The following is a 12,410-nucleotide window of genomic DNA, read 5'->3' as shown; positions in this document are numbered from 1 at the left end:
CTCCTCTTACGCTTGCTCAAATACTACTTTTTCCTCTTTTGTTCTCTGAATCTCTTCACGTATATGACTTCAAGTTGGAAACATGTAGCTGGGGATGTGTGCAGTATTCCAGCTAGGGTCTCTTGGGGGGCCTGGGCAAGAGCCCCAGACTCCTGTATTTCTGGGTGCTGCATGCACCCATCTCACCAGGTTCCTTTTCTGCTGCATCTCCTTCACAGTTCCGTCACCCTCTGGGCAGCTACGTACTGGAATTATTTTCACAGTCATTTCTGACAAATAAGTTCACAGATTGTTTTGTTGTTCTCAAGGTACGTGGTCTAACATCTTCTTACGCTAGTACTCTCATGCTCCAGGTAGGCGTCATCCTGCTCTCAGGGAGGTGTCCTGCTCATCCATTGTACAAATGGTGCCTCATTGCACCCTGTTACCAGCAGCCTTTGCCAGCATGCTTGTGATGCATCTCCATCTCTATCAACTTCATTGCTTTTTCTCCTATTTAGAAAGATTTACTGCTTGGTCTTAATCTGTAAGTTTTCTCTGTGCCTGGGTATAAAACAGAAAAGCATCACGTGGTGTAAGAAAGTCCTGCTGATGGAGTCTTCAGCACTTGACATTGTACGCATATCATAGGTCTTTGCTTTAACCATTTTAAAAGTGCCCAGGATAGATGTTCTTAGCTTTGGGCTAGACTGTTTGCTTGTCTGTAGTGGTTTTCAATCCTGAGTGGTGCTTTAAAGCTGGAAATAAAATCCAGCAGCAGGTGCCATCAGTTTTTACCTCTGCTGGTGTAATGGCTCTTCCGTATCCCCCTTGTGTGCTTTTTAGAACACTGCATAAGAAACCTGAAATGAGTCTGTCTGTACACAAGGTGTACTTGAGCATCCCATCATTTATTTAAAACATTGTGCAGGATTTAAAACATCTTGTTTGAAAATGTTTGAATTAACATTTCCTGTAAACATATGTGTACACGTAAAACATTCTTGAACTTTTTATGCTTTTCCATCCTTAGACATAAATCTTTTTCTGATTTCCTGTGGAAGCGAAGTTTGTAACCATGTCTGCTGTTCCTTCCTCTCCCACAATTACTTGTAGCAGGTCAAAGAGCTCAAGATTTGCCATTACAGATCTCCAAAACTCCTGAAAGTGGGCCATATTGTTTCCAGTTCAGCAGCAGAAGCTAATATATTAAAAATCAAAACAGCCACGAGAGCAAGTATTTAGAAGTATCATCAACTGGAACATGCGTTATATTAGTATGGAAATCAATTATTCCCAGGAGAGAAATCTCAGCAAAGCTAGGGCTTATTAATTTTGTCCTCCACATCTATTGCTATTTAATAACAGGGAGCTTTTGCTGAACTTCAGTAGCTGAGCTGAGTTCACAGCGAAGTAGAAACCTTTGTGTGAGTTCCTGAGAATAGGATACGTACTGCTGTCCAACTTGTGTGCGTGTTCCTGCTAAACCCCTAGCTAGGCTGCTTGGGTTCTGAAAAATATTTGGAGCGTTTTGCCTGATGGTCATGGGTGTATGGTTCCCCCTCGGTTTTACCTGTCGAGCGGTGTGGTTTCTGTCAGAACAGTGTATTTCTTCACTGTGCCAAGGGAGAGAAATACAACATTGTGTTTTGTGACTTTTTGGGTTTGTTTTCCAATCTGCCACCATTGAGCTATTTCAGAAGAAAACTGAGGTGCCTCAGAGTTGTCTGTAATTGCAGCTCAAGGGCCTCTTTGGCTGTCAGCTTTCATTATTTCCATGGTAGGAATTCCCTTCCTAGTTTTATTCAGTATTTTTGTACAGCACAGACTCTGGGAATAGTAGTGCTTGGTGAGACAGTGGGCTGGGTTGTCTCACCAGGAGTTGTGTGCTATGTCTCTGCAACTCTGCAGGCATAAGACTAGAGTAGAATTTCTGCATTTTACTATTTGAGCACTTGTTCAAGGTGACAAAAAATAGGACCTGATGTAAACTTTAGAAGCTTTATGAAACAGTACGAACTGGCCACTATAAAATACCCAGTGCCGTTGATGAAAAATAGGGGAGGAAGCCTGGCAAAATCCTACCTACTCCATTCTGCAAGGCTTCGCTTCAGCTGCACTGTTTGGGTGACAACTTCAGCAGAGCAAAAGTCTTGCAGGAATGAAGCTGAAGATGCAGACAGAAGAACAGATCTTCTCAGTGAAGGGGATTTAAAAATCGCACACAGTGCCTGAGCAGTGGTGTTCTTGGCAAAATCAGCTTTGCTCTTAACTCTAGGTGAGGCAACATGACTGAAAGGTTTTGCAGGACGCGTTTCTCCATGCTCAGAGAGTTGTCTGTACTTAAATGTATATCCACAGTCAAAAGAGCTGGGAAACAGTTATTTGATATTGAATCCTTGCACAGCAGGACCACTCCAACTTTAAAACCATCAGAGTCGGTATTTTAAAAGTACACAATTAGCCTTTGTTGCCAGTTGAAGGAGTTACACTTTTACCAAGTATTTTCTGAATGAGACAGAGTTGTGAATAAAGTCCCGAATCTAAATAAAATCTAAATAAAAAATGTTCTGATCTTGCAGAATTGCTGCTGCTCGTTATAAATACATTATGATCCTTTGTGCTCCAAATCTCAAGAACCTGAGAAAAGCTTTTGAAAACGATATCCTCAAGCTTTAGTTCAAATCTATTCTGCATTTTTTCTTTTGTATTCTTGGTTCACTCTCACTTTAAATACATCTAAGATACATTTTTTTTTTTTAATATTGAGTTGTTGCCAATACATTTGTGTTTGCTGAAGGAACAATGCTTATGCCAAATTTCCTGAAAAAGAAGCTTGAATATAAAACACGGTATTGGATCTGTTGCACAAATGCTGTCCAAAAAAAAAAAAGCAAATACCAACAGAGCTGGTTCTACAACAGATGAGGTTAAGTTAAAGAAGAACGGGTGTGTGTCAGTGAAGCATTTCATACTTTTCATTTGAAAAGTGTTTCCCCTGAGAGCTTTTCTCCATCCCCCCATTTACATTTCGCCACTTCTGTCCCTGTGCAGAAGTCAATAGTCCTTCAAGCAAAGGATAATTATGTTCAGTGCATTAAATGCTCATAGGATTAGCTGCTGAGAGCTATGAGATGTACGTTAAGTGGCAGGCATTGTGTGTTTTGTAAGGAAAACAAAATGAAGTTCCCCCACACGCTATGTCTCGCCCACTCTCTCTCCCCAAGACCAGTGTGTCACATTGCATTGGTTGAAGCCTCCAATAGTTTTATGGAAGAGTACCTGTAGCAACTTATGAGTGCAGAAGTATGAGGAGCTTGCCTGAAAAATCCTCGTTATGCTGCTTTGCTTTTTGTTGTTGTTAGAGAGATTCTACTGTGGGCTTTGTATATAAACAATCTGCTCAACAGATTGCACGAATGCAGTATTTCCAGAACGGGGGTTGTTTCTTGTGTTGTAATCAAGATGAAAAATGTTTTTAAGAGTAGGTCTTAGTGAGCTTTGAGTCACCATTTCACACAAAGGTGTCTATTTGACTGAGGAAAATAAGTAGATTTAAAATACATGAGATACTTTTGCATAAAGTAACTACATACAGAATGCATAATTTAATTTGGAAGGTTTTTTCATCTGTTTTTAGCACTTAACTCTTCTCTTGCTGAAGTTTTCAGAGAAAACATCAATACTTAATGTTTTCCATCCCACCTCTACATAAAGGAAATCCTGCTTCCATGGGAATCGCATCCTAATTTGAGCTCTGCATAGCTTAAACTTTTCTTTTAAATTTAACTCTGTGCTGGACATGTCAGCCTGCATCATGTCTTTAGGAAGAATCAATAGAAGTTACTTTATTATTCTGTAATTACTTAGATTGACTGCTGTGTTTTAAACCACTGAACCATAAAAATCTTTTCCTTGATGTCTCTCTTGGTTAGGGAGTGAATTATGTTGAAATAGCACATAAATAGTGCACTGATGAATGTCCTCCATTAGTAGTAATATTTCTTCCTTTAGTCATTAAATATTGTAAATCTGAGTATATCGTTAAAAAACATAAACAATTTTACAGATGTTTAATAGAAAAATAAACAGTTACATAAACTAGTGAGATGAGATGTTAATGGCTTGATAGGGTACTGAAGTATGCAGGGTTTGTAATCTAGGCTATTCAAGTACAATATAACTTCAAAATTTTAATCTTGAAAAAGGAAAAATGGGAAAGACTTAAGGCATAGTATTTCTTGTATTTTTATAATATGACATTTATTCTTTCATTACTAAGCAGGCACAAGGTATGTTTCTAGTAATAGTATGAGGTTACAAGAAACAGAACATCTTTCATAGTATTACAGTGGTTTTTATCACGTTATTTTATTAGAAAGCAGGTTCTACAAGTGCGTGCTGAGAGGCATATATTTAGAGGCTGAAGAATCAGTGTTCGTGTTTCTTCAATTTCAGAAATTGGAAGCATGTCATAAAGGTGGTATTTTGTGTTGTCCTATGTCCACCGTGCAGTGGCACTTTATTGCCTATAGATCTGTCCATCAGGACCTGCTTGAAACAATGTTACACCATTGCTCTCAAATTTCATATTTCTGTGGATGTTCTTCAGCCAGTCACTGTGCAGGCTTTGTAAATCTTCCATAAAGTGCTGAATGGCATTCAGTGGAAGACCTTGCTTATAAAATGCTTACTGATGGGTTTGCTCTAAAATGAGCGATGTAGTAGAACTCTCTAACCAGAGTTCCTCTTGTACTTCAAACGTATATTTTCATGTTTCTTTTCTATTATGGCATGTATACTTTTCCCACGTGTAACCACGTTAAAAAAAAAAAAAAAAGTATTAAAGAAATATCCTTTAATATATACCTTAAAAACTTTGATATATTCCCTAGTAAATATTCTGAGAATATATTTATTTTCTAACATACTGCTTTAGTAGGGCAAGCCTAATGATGTCCTGAAGTTGGACAGAATGCAGAGGAGCTCAAGTGATCCTCTGAGGAAGAGGACAAACCCAGCACAGTCCCCATGGTGGCATGTAGTCACTGCCTCCTGTCATACAGAAAGGCATGCCGGAGAGTAGGAGAAAATCATGATGTTCCTAAAATAGGACGAACATATTCAGAGCAAAATAATTGTTAGCTTTGCATGCATAAAATGGTGACTCACTTTGAGGGTGGAAGTAATAAAATGCTGCTTTTAATATAGGAAGATACGATATGGTGTAAGGTATTGTACATTTCAAAGTGGAGGTACTTCTGCGCGCTTAAGAAAGTTTCACGTAATGGTTTATATTTATTTTATGACTTTCAAGAAGTAAATGCTTGGAATTCCCAGATGCACAATTTTTCCTCCAGTTTCCTCTACATGTGTATAAACTGTTTAAACGTGTACATGTATACGTGCATACTTATCAAGAGCTACAAGTACACACACGAAATACTGTTTTGACCTCTGCCAAATTAAGATTAGATCTTTGGTGTTATCTATTTCATCGGTTCATTCTCTGTTCTAAAAAAGTATTTGCCCTGTTGTTATACTTTTTTAGGTCTTGGCATATGTAGCCTTAGTGTTTTTCACTTGCCCAGTTTGTCCGTGAAATAGGTTATCAGGGCAGTTATCTGGTCCTTTTAATGACTCTCAATTATTTAATATAGTGTCCATGTAATACACTTTGCAGTTACATTTACTGAAGAATGAATCATGCGTTTATTTTTCTAAATTACCCTGCCATGTTTTTACTCCATCTGCTAGGTCATTCCGATGCTGTGACTACAAGTGTTTAATAACAAAGTTAAGAAATGTTCTACATTGCTGACTTTGGCAGAGCAGGTTGAGTGTTTGGTGGTGTCACAGTGCTCTTTAGGTAAAATATACAAGTTGCATTTTCCCCTTATTATTCTGAAGGGACTCCTTAAAAATAGCCGTCATATCATAAAAATGCAGAAGAAAATAAAGTTGGCTCTTTGGTTCTGATGCTATCGGTGGTGTCTGTAGTCTGTTCCAGCTGATGCTCCGAGGGAAGCGGTATGCCCTTACATTTCCTCCTATTACCGTGTGATCCGGAGGACAAGGCACATGTTATATCTAGCCTTTATGCACTTGAAAACATTACAAGAAAACTTTTATTCTTCTGGGGTACTAAATGCTGAAGGCAGTCTTGAACTGTTGAATGAAATGAGAGTTGAATGCAAGCACTCAGTGCTCAAATTTCACAATAAAGAGATGTTCAGTGGCACAGAAAATAGATCTATAACAGTGAAGTTAGATGTCACGTCTTCCAAAAGCACAGACTGATGTTCCTAGCCAGTTCTTCACTGGATGTTCAGCAGAGCTTCATGACATTGTTTTCTAACAGTGCTCTTTCACACTGCACGTAAGAAATGAAGTGCAAATACCCTGGTCTGAGCCAGCCAGCCTTGTGCAGGTTGCCGGCACTACTCAGGCTGTTGAAAGCTGCATTTCATTCTTGCACGGCTTGCTGGAAGCTGTTTACCTGACATTGCCCTCCATAAGGGAAAGGGGTGGCCTCTTATGTCGAAGATTTAGATGCCTGCTTTTGTCATTATCGTCAGTGTTTTGCTTCTTTCCCACGGCGTGCATTAAATATTTTGAATAGCAGGATGCGGCCAAGACAGAAATGCATGCATTTCTCACACGCTCCTTGAGCTCACCATTTAGATGTTTCAGCTTTCAACTGTGTTTTATTTCTTGTCTCACAGCTTCTCACCTTAACTTATTTGAGGACAGGGCAGTTGAGTTGATGTCGCTTTCGGGCATATAGCACAGAGACGTAGTATTCTGCGAAGATGTGAGCATGTGCTTCCTGCTTGTGAATAGTCCTATTTGATTAAGATCAAAGTGACTGGCTGGGTTGCCCTAAGTAAAATGCCTGCTTCTGATCTGCTGCTGTCACCACTTGGCAAGCCCATCACATGCAGTGTGGCTTTGACTTTAGGAGCTATTCTGAAACCGGTAGTCACCAGACATTCAGCTGATTGTCTACAGCCAAAAATAAAAAAAAATCAAAAATCAGAAGGCTTGCTTTTTTTTGCCTCGTATATTATCACTTGCAGTGGAAACTCCTGCCTCTTCCAATTGCCTGTGTAGGAGCAAAACATAAATCCTTGGTGTTCATTTAAAACACTAAGTGCCGTCATTATATTAAACATAGCTTGATTTCATTTTTTTTAAATATACTAACTGGGTTTGCTTTGATGTAAGGCTCTAAAGAATTGTTATTGTGTTGATTAAAAATAAATGCAATTGTTAGTGGCTTGGAGATATTTGAAAGGCACTATGAAAAATGAACGTGTTTGGCTGGGCTCAGGACCGTAGACATGTTACCTCCATTTGGAGGTGATGTTTACTTGTGACTGAAATAGCTACTACTTGATAAAATACAAAGCTTTTAGAATATTAGGCAGTATCTGCTCTGTGAGTTATCATTAGGCGTGCAAATCACAGGTGACTAGTGTCTGCTTGTTAAAATAATATATAGGATTTCTCCTCGGAAATGACCCTGGACTACTTTAATTCTAGGAGACTGTACTTTCAGAAGTAAATGGAGTTTTCATCAATATCTTACAAAAGCTGTGATGATTTACTTCCTATGCATTCTGCCTACAGGACATATACTTATTTGCAGAATGGTTTGAATCCTAATCAAAAATTACTGATATCCAGGCGATTATACTAGATACTCTACTGTTTTGTGCTGATTAAAACTTAAAGATTGAAAAGGGAAGTAGCAGGGTAAACAGATATTGTAACTAATGCATTTTTTCATCCTATATTTTCTCCTTTTGGTATGTCAGCAACACTGGTGAACATAATTAGATTTTTCTGGAGGCAGCGTCAATGGCTTTATGTATGTTAGCGTATTGCTTTTGGTAATTGCCCTTTCATTGTTGATTGGTATATGAAGATCAAATCAAGCTCTGGGCTGGCTGAAGCTTTTTAGGGTTATTAATGTCTAGTTCTTGGTTTTAGCTCCTCTTGCAGGTAAAATAGTAAGAATTTTTCAAAATGTAGCCATTTTTGCTGTCAATTCTGTAGCCATACTGCAGTAAGGAAGAAACCCTATTTAGCTGTATTGGAATAGGAAATGACAGTCAGCCTAAATGCGACTGAGGTTTCCAGTTGGCTGTGCTTTCACCACAAATGCTGAAGTCAGGGTTCTTCCAGGGCATGTACCATGTGCAGCTTTAAGCCAGGCAAGCAGCAGCAAAATCATTCAGTACATCTCTGTAGAGCTGGTCATTTTCTCAAGCACAGTTGCATTTGTGACTTCAGTAGGCTTTTTGTCTAACCATTTATCGTGATTGACCTATTCTGTCTTAATGCTGAATGAGTTCTTCTTTTCATTTCTATCGGGGGCAAATTGTAGTAGTGCCAAGGTAGTGTTAACAACTGACGTGGGGTGGACACCCTGCGCAAGGAATCCTTGTTACTCTCTGTTGAGGTGTGTTTGTATCTGCCTTGTCTGAGTGGAAGCAAAAAGAAATTAATGAACAGAGTTTTTCAACTATTGAAGTATTTCTTGCATACTAAAATTGATACTTTAACATACTGTTATATATAATAGCTAGTGGTGGGATGCAAGCTTTTTGGGAAGAGGAGTATTTTGCCCCTGAAATAGCATTTAAATACTGCTTCAGACAGCAAATATTTTCCTTTATCAAAGTTCACTTTCTACTGCCTGGCAATGTTGACAGTTCTTACAGATTTTCATGGGACCTGTGTGCATAAAGCAATAGTAAAATATATGTCACAAATGTTTGGTGGATGATTGTTAAAAGATCGAATGTCCTGTCTTGTTTCATTCTTCAGCGAAGCACGTGAGCAAATTCATTTCAGGATTGCAGCTCATTGTGGTTCTGTCGGTTTTCCTACATTTCCTATTTGCCATCTTGTTATTTGGCTCCAAAGTAAAACAGATAGTTCAGTGCCTTGGGTTTTACTTGTCTGTAAAGTACCCCGTTGACTGCAGAAGCGAAGGAGTTAGCCAAACCCAGAGCAGTGTTTGCTGTAACTGTGACTTTACTCAATGTTAATCCTGCTCTACAGGAAACCATTGATATTGAAGGCAGCACAATACTCATATGAAATTTAATTCTACACAAACTGTGTAGTAAGATACTGAAGAATTTAGCATAAGGGTTATCGCTTCATTGGTGTTTGGTCCCAGATACTTTTTTTTTTTTATCTCTTCTTATATTTGTAGTACTTCGTCGTATATTGCTGACTTCTGCACCAATTTAAAAAATCGGAGAACTCAAACTTTCATGCTGCATTCTCAAACCCCAATGGTTTTCTTGATGTAGTTGGTGCTGGCAGAGAGTAAAGTGTGACATACATGATTTAAATTCATTTTGCTGTGTATCTACCTCAAATTGTAATGATGCTTTTTCTGCTCCACCTATAGCTTCCTGCAGATTTCACAAAGCTGCACCTTACTGACAGTCTCCACCCACAGGTGACCCACGTTTCATCTAGTCACTCAGGATGTAGCATCACTAGTGATTCAGGAAGCAGCAGCCTTTCTGATATCTACCAGGTAAGACTGGAAGGGATGGTGATGGGAGGTGCCGTTTCAAACAGTTCTGATGTTAATAGCTGAACACCCGTGTTATTGTGTTTTGTCCTTCTTGTCTGAAGAAGTGATCGATAGATTTCAAAAAACTAATTTTTGCTTGAATCAGGATAATTTCAGGGTTGCATCTGCTTCTTACTAGATCTGATGTTTGAAAACTCAGCAGGTAATCTGCAGTGCAGTAACATGACATATGTTTCCTTAGTCTGTCATATCCAAGTCAGCAGTGCATAGGTGTAGTGTTTTTACAACGTTTCATGTTTCTACTTCATGAATTTTGTTTGTATTTTGTGGCTTTTTGGAGAGAAAATGTCCTGAATGTCAGCATAGAAGGCCAAACTCTTCAGTAAAGTTTGCTGGCTGAACTTAGGAGGCAAAGGGACTTTGTTCCCTGACTCTAGCATCTCACCTCACCTTTCTGAGTGACTTCTTTGCCGTTTGCAAAGAACAGCTGTGATGTTTACTGCTATTTTGAGAAGACTTTGAGATCTGTTGACAAGAAGTGACCTGAGCTGGGCATTCTGATAAAAAGCGAGATCAGATTTTCAGAAGTATAGATTTAGAACGTTGTCAAATGATTTATTTTTTTCTCGGTGCTGTATTTTATAGTTCTGAGTTGTATTGGCTTCCAAATCTGGCACACATCCAGTAGTAGCTGGGTGAAAAAATACTCAGTGAGCAGCCTGTGCTGGCCTGACTTCAGGGGTATATTCTGATTTCTCCTCCCCATAGAGAGCTGGTGCTAGCCAGCTAGTGCTTTTTCTCCTGACTACCTGGGAAACATGCGGGGGGCTTGAACTGGTGAGATTGCTGAAGGTATCACACGGCTGGGGGGGGTTTTGTTGCAAAGTTCTGTGCTCTTCATTTGGAGCAGAGCTTGCTGTGGAACAAATCCCAAGAGTGCCTAGAACATTTGGGGTGTACGCGCTTGTTTTTATTTTTTTTAAATATATACATATACATATATATATATATACAGACATATATACATATATATATAAAGATAATATGAGGAAGTCTAGATCTTCCTCTTGATATTTTCAGTTCTTGCAATGTCCTCTGATAGGAAACTGTAGCAATTTATTTAGATTAGATTTGATTCACTTTTTCAGAATAACATTCTTCTCTCAAAAGGATCTTGAAAAAATTTAACAGGAACAATTCTACTTGAAGTACTATTTACTAGAAAATGAATATTTTTTGGTTTGGATGCCTTTAAAAATACAGACATGTCCATTTAAATAATGGTAAAAGCATAATCTGCACAAATACATGCAACTTAAGTTGTGAGCATATTTGTAACACCTAATCTGTTTTAGGGGAACAAGCTTGGAGACTTTTCTGTAGTAGGAGATAGGCTTAAAAAAGTCTTCATTCAGTTTAGATAATAATTGCAATAATGCAAAGTCTTATTTTTGTGAAAAATATGTCAAAGTAACTGAACACTTTAGGCAGAGTATATGCCAGTCAAGTATATTTGTCAAAATTTCTTCTGAAGAGATTACTTTTATGTTTATGCTGTGAGGGTGAAGAAGAGGTAAAATCAGCTTTGTTCTTTAAGTCTTCTATAGATTTTCATACCTTTTATTCCAAAGATTTTACCCTTCAGCATAAAAATACCACGTACCTCCAGAGTGACGCTTGTAGGTGGCATTTAGATGGTTATAGTCATGTAGTTCATCTCTAGATTGCTGAAACTTTTTGCAAAAGTTTTGGAAGAAAACCCTTATAACTGTGAGAAGGATCACTGAGTTCCTGGGAAATTAAAAATACTGTAGGGAAGCTTCAGAGAAGTACTTCTTGAGTCACCAATCTGGTATATGTTTCCTTTAGTAAGGTTTTTTTTTCAGTAATTAAATCAACAGGATGGTTGGTGTTTAGAGAGAGTTAGGGATTTTTGTGAAGTATATACATGGGGAATATTTAATATATTTAATATTTTAAGTTATTTTTTGTCTAATTAAAAAAATTGAGGATACTATGTCACGTGCTTAATACTTTGCTTTCTTCAATTAATCTGCAGTTAATTGCTCATTTAAAGAATTCTTGGCACAGGTGTATTAAGATCTGTGTAATTGCATGATGTCAGTGTAATTACTAAAATAATCTGTGTCCCTAGAGACATCAAGTATTGCAAGCATTTATTGCTTGTTTTAGAATATACTTGAAGTTTTTATTTAAAAACAAAAACAAACAACCAAAAGCACACCTGAACTGATGAATCAAGTTGTAGAAATTTATGAAGTTGGGAATCCTAAACTCTTGAAATTAACTTTATGGTACCAAGTGCTGTCATTTTTAATAATTTCTCATATTGTCACAGACCATTAATTTCTTACTTCAATTTTAGTTGTAAAGGAATGTAATGTAGGAGTGTTAAATTAGGCTAAAGTACCAGCAAAAAAAAAAAAGTGACAAGATAAAACAGCAGTAATCTAAATATTCTAGCATCAAATTTGGGATTAAGTAATCAGGAATGCTTTTTCAAAAAGATTGGATCAGTCTTCTCTCAATTATTTGCATTTTAATTCTCCCCCAAGTATTTACTCAAAAATGATAAGCCATAACCAAGTGATCTACATTATTTTTTGCTTAAATTTTAATAGATCATAGGCAAAGCTCAGTATCATTGTTGCACTAATTCAGTTCTGTTCCATATTTAAAGGCATCTTTCTGCTCAGTAGAATGGACTTCTGTTCATTATGTCTAAGTAGAAAGGAATGATTCAGAAAGATTGCCAACTTACCTTTTGACTGATTAAAAAAAAAAAAAAAAGTTTCCTTAAATTATACTATTAACTGGATCTTTACTGTCAACATCAGAGTTATATGTC

At 37.7% G+C, this 12,410-nt stretch overlaps 1 protein-coding gene across 10 annotated transcripts in view; it reads left to right on the top strand.

Moving 5' to 3' along the window:
• Window positions 1–12,410, top strand: part of RAPGEF2 (Rap guanine nucleotide exchange factor 2) — a 183,648-nt gene that overhangs the window by 127,499 nt on the left and 43,739 nt on the right. For 9 of the 10 annotated variants that reach the window (XM_035323554.1, XM_035323558.1, XM_035323563.1 and 6 more), the window contains one exon: window positions 9,410–9,541. The exons of the other annotated variant lie outside the window; for it this stretch is intronic. In XM_035323554.1, coding sequence (XP_035179445.1) covers window positions 9,410–9,541 — 132 coding nt within the window. The remainder of the gene's footprint in view (window positions 1–9,409; window positions 9,542–12,410) is intronic. 10 annotated transcript variants of the gene reach the window in all.

Source organism: Oxyura jamaicensis, chromosome 4 (genome assembly GCF_011077185.1).
Source record: "Oxyura jamaicensis isolate SHBP4307 breed ruddy duck chromosome 4, BPBGC_Ojam_1.0, whole genome shotgun sequence".
NCBI lineage: Eukaryota > Metazoa > Chordata > Aves > Anseriformes > Anatidae > Oxyura > Oxyura jamaicensis.
The sequence above is the reverse complement of the archived record's forward strand: the minus strand, read 5'-3'. Positions and strand labels throughout refer to the sequence as shown.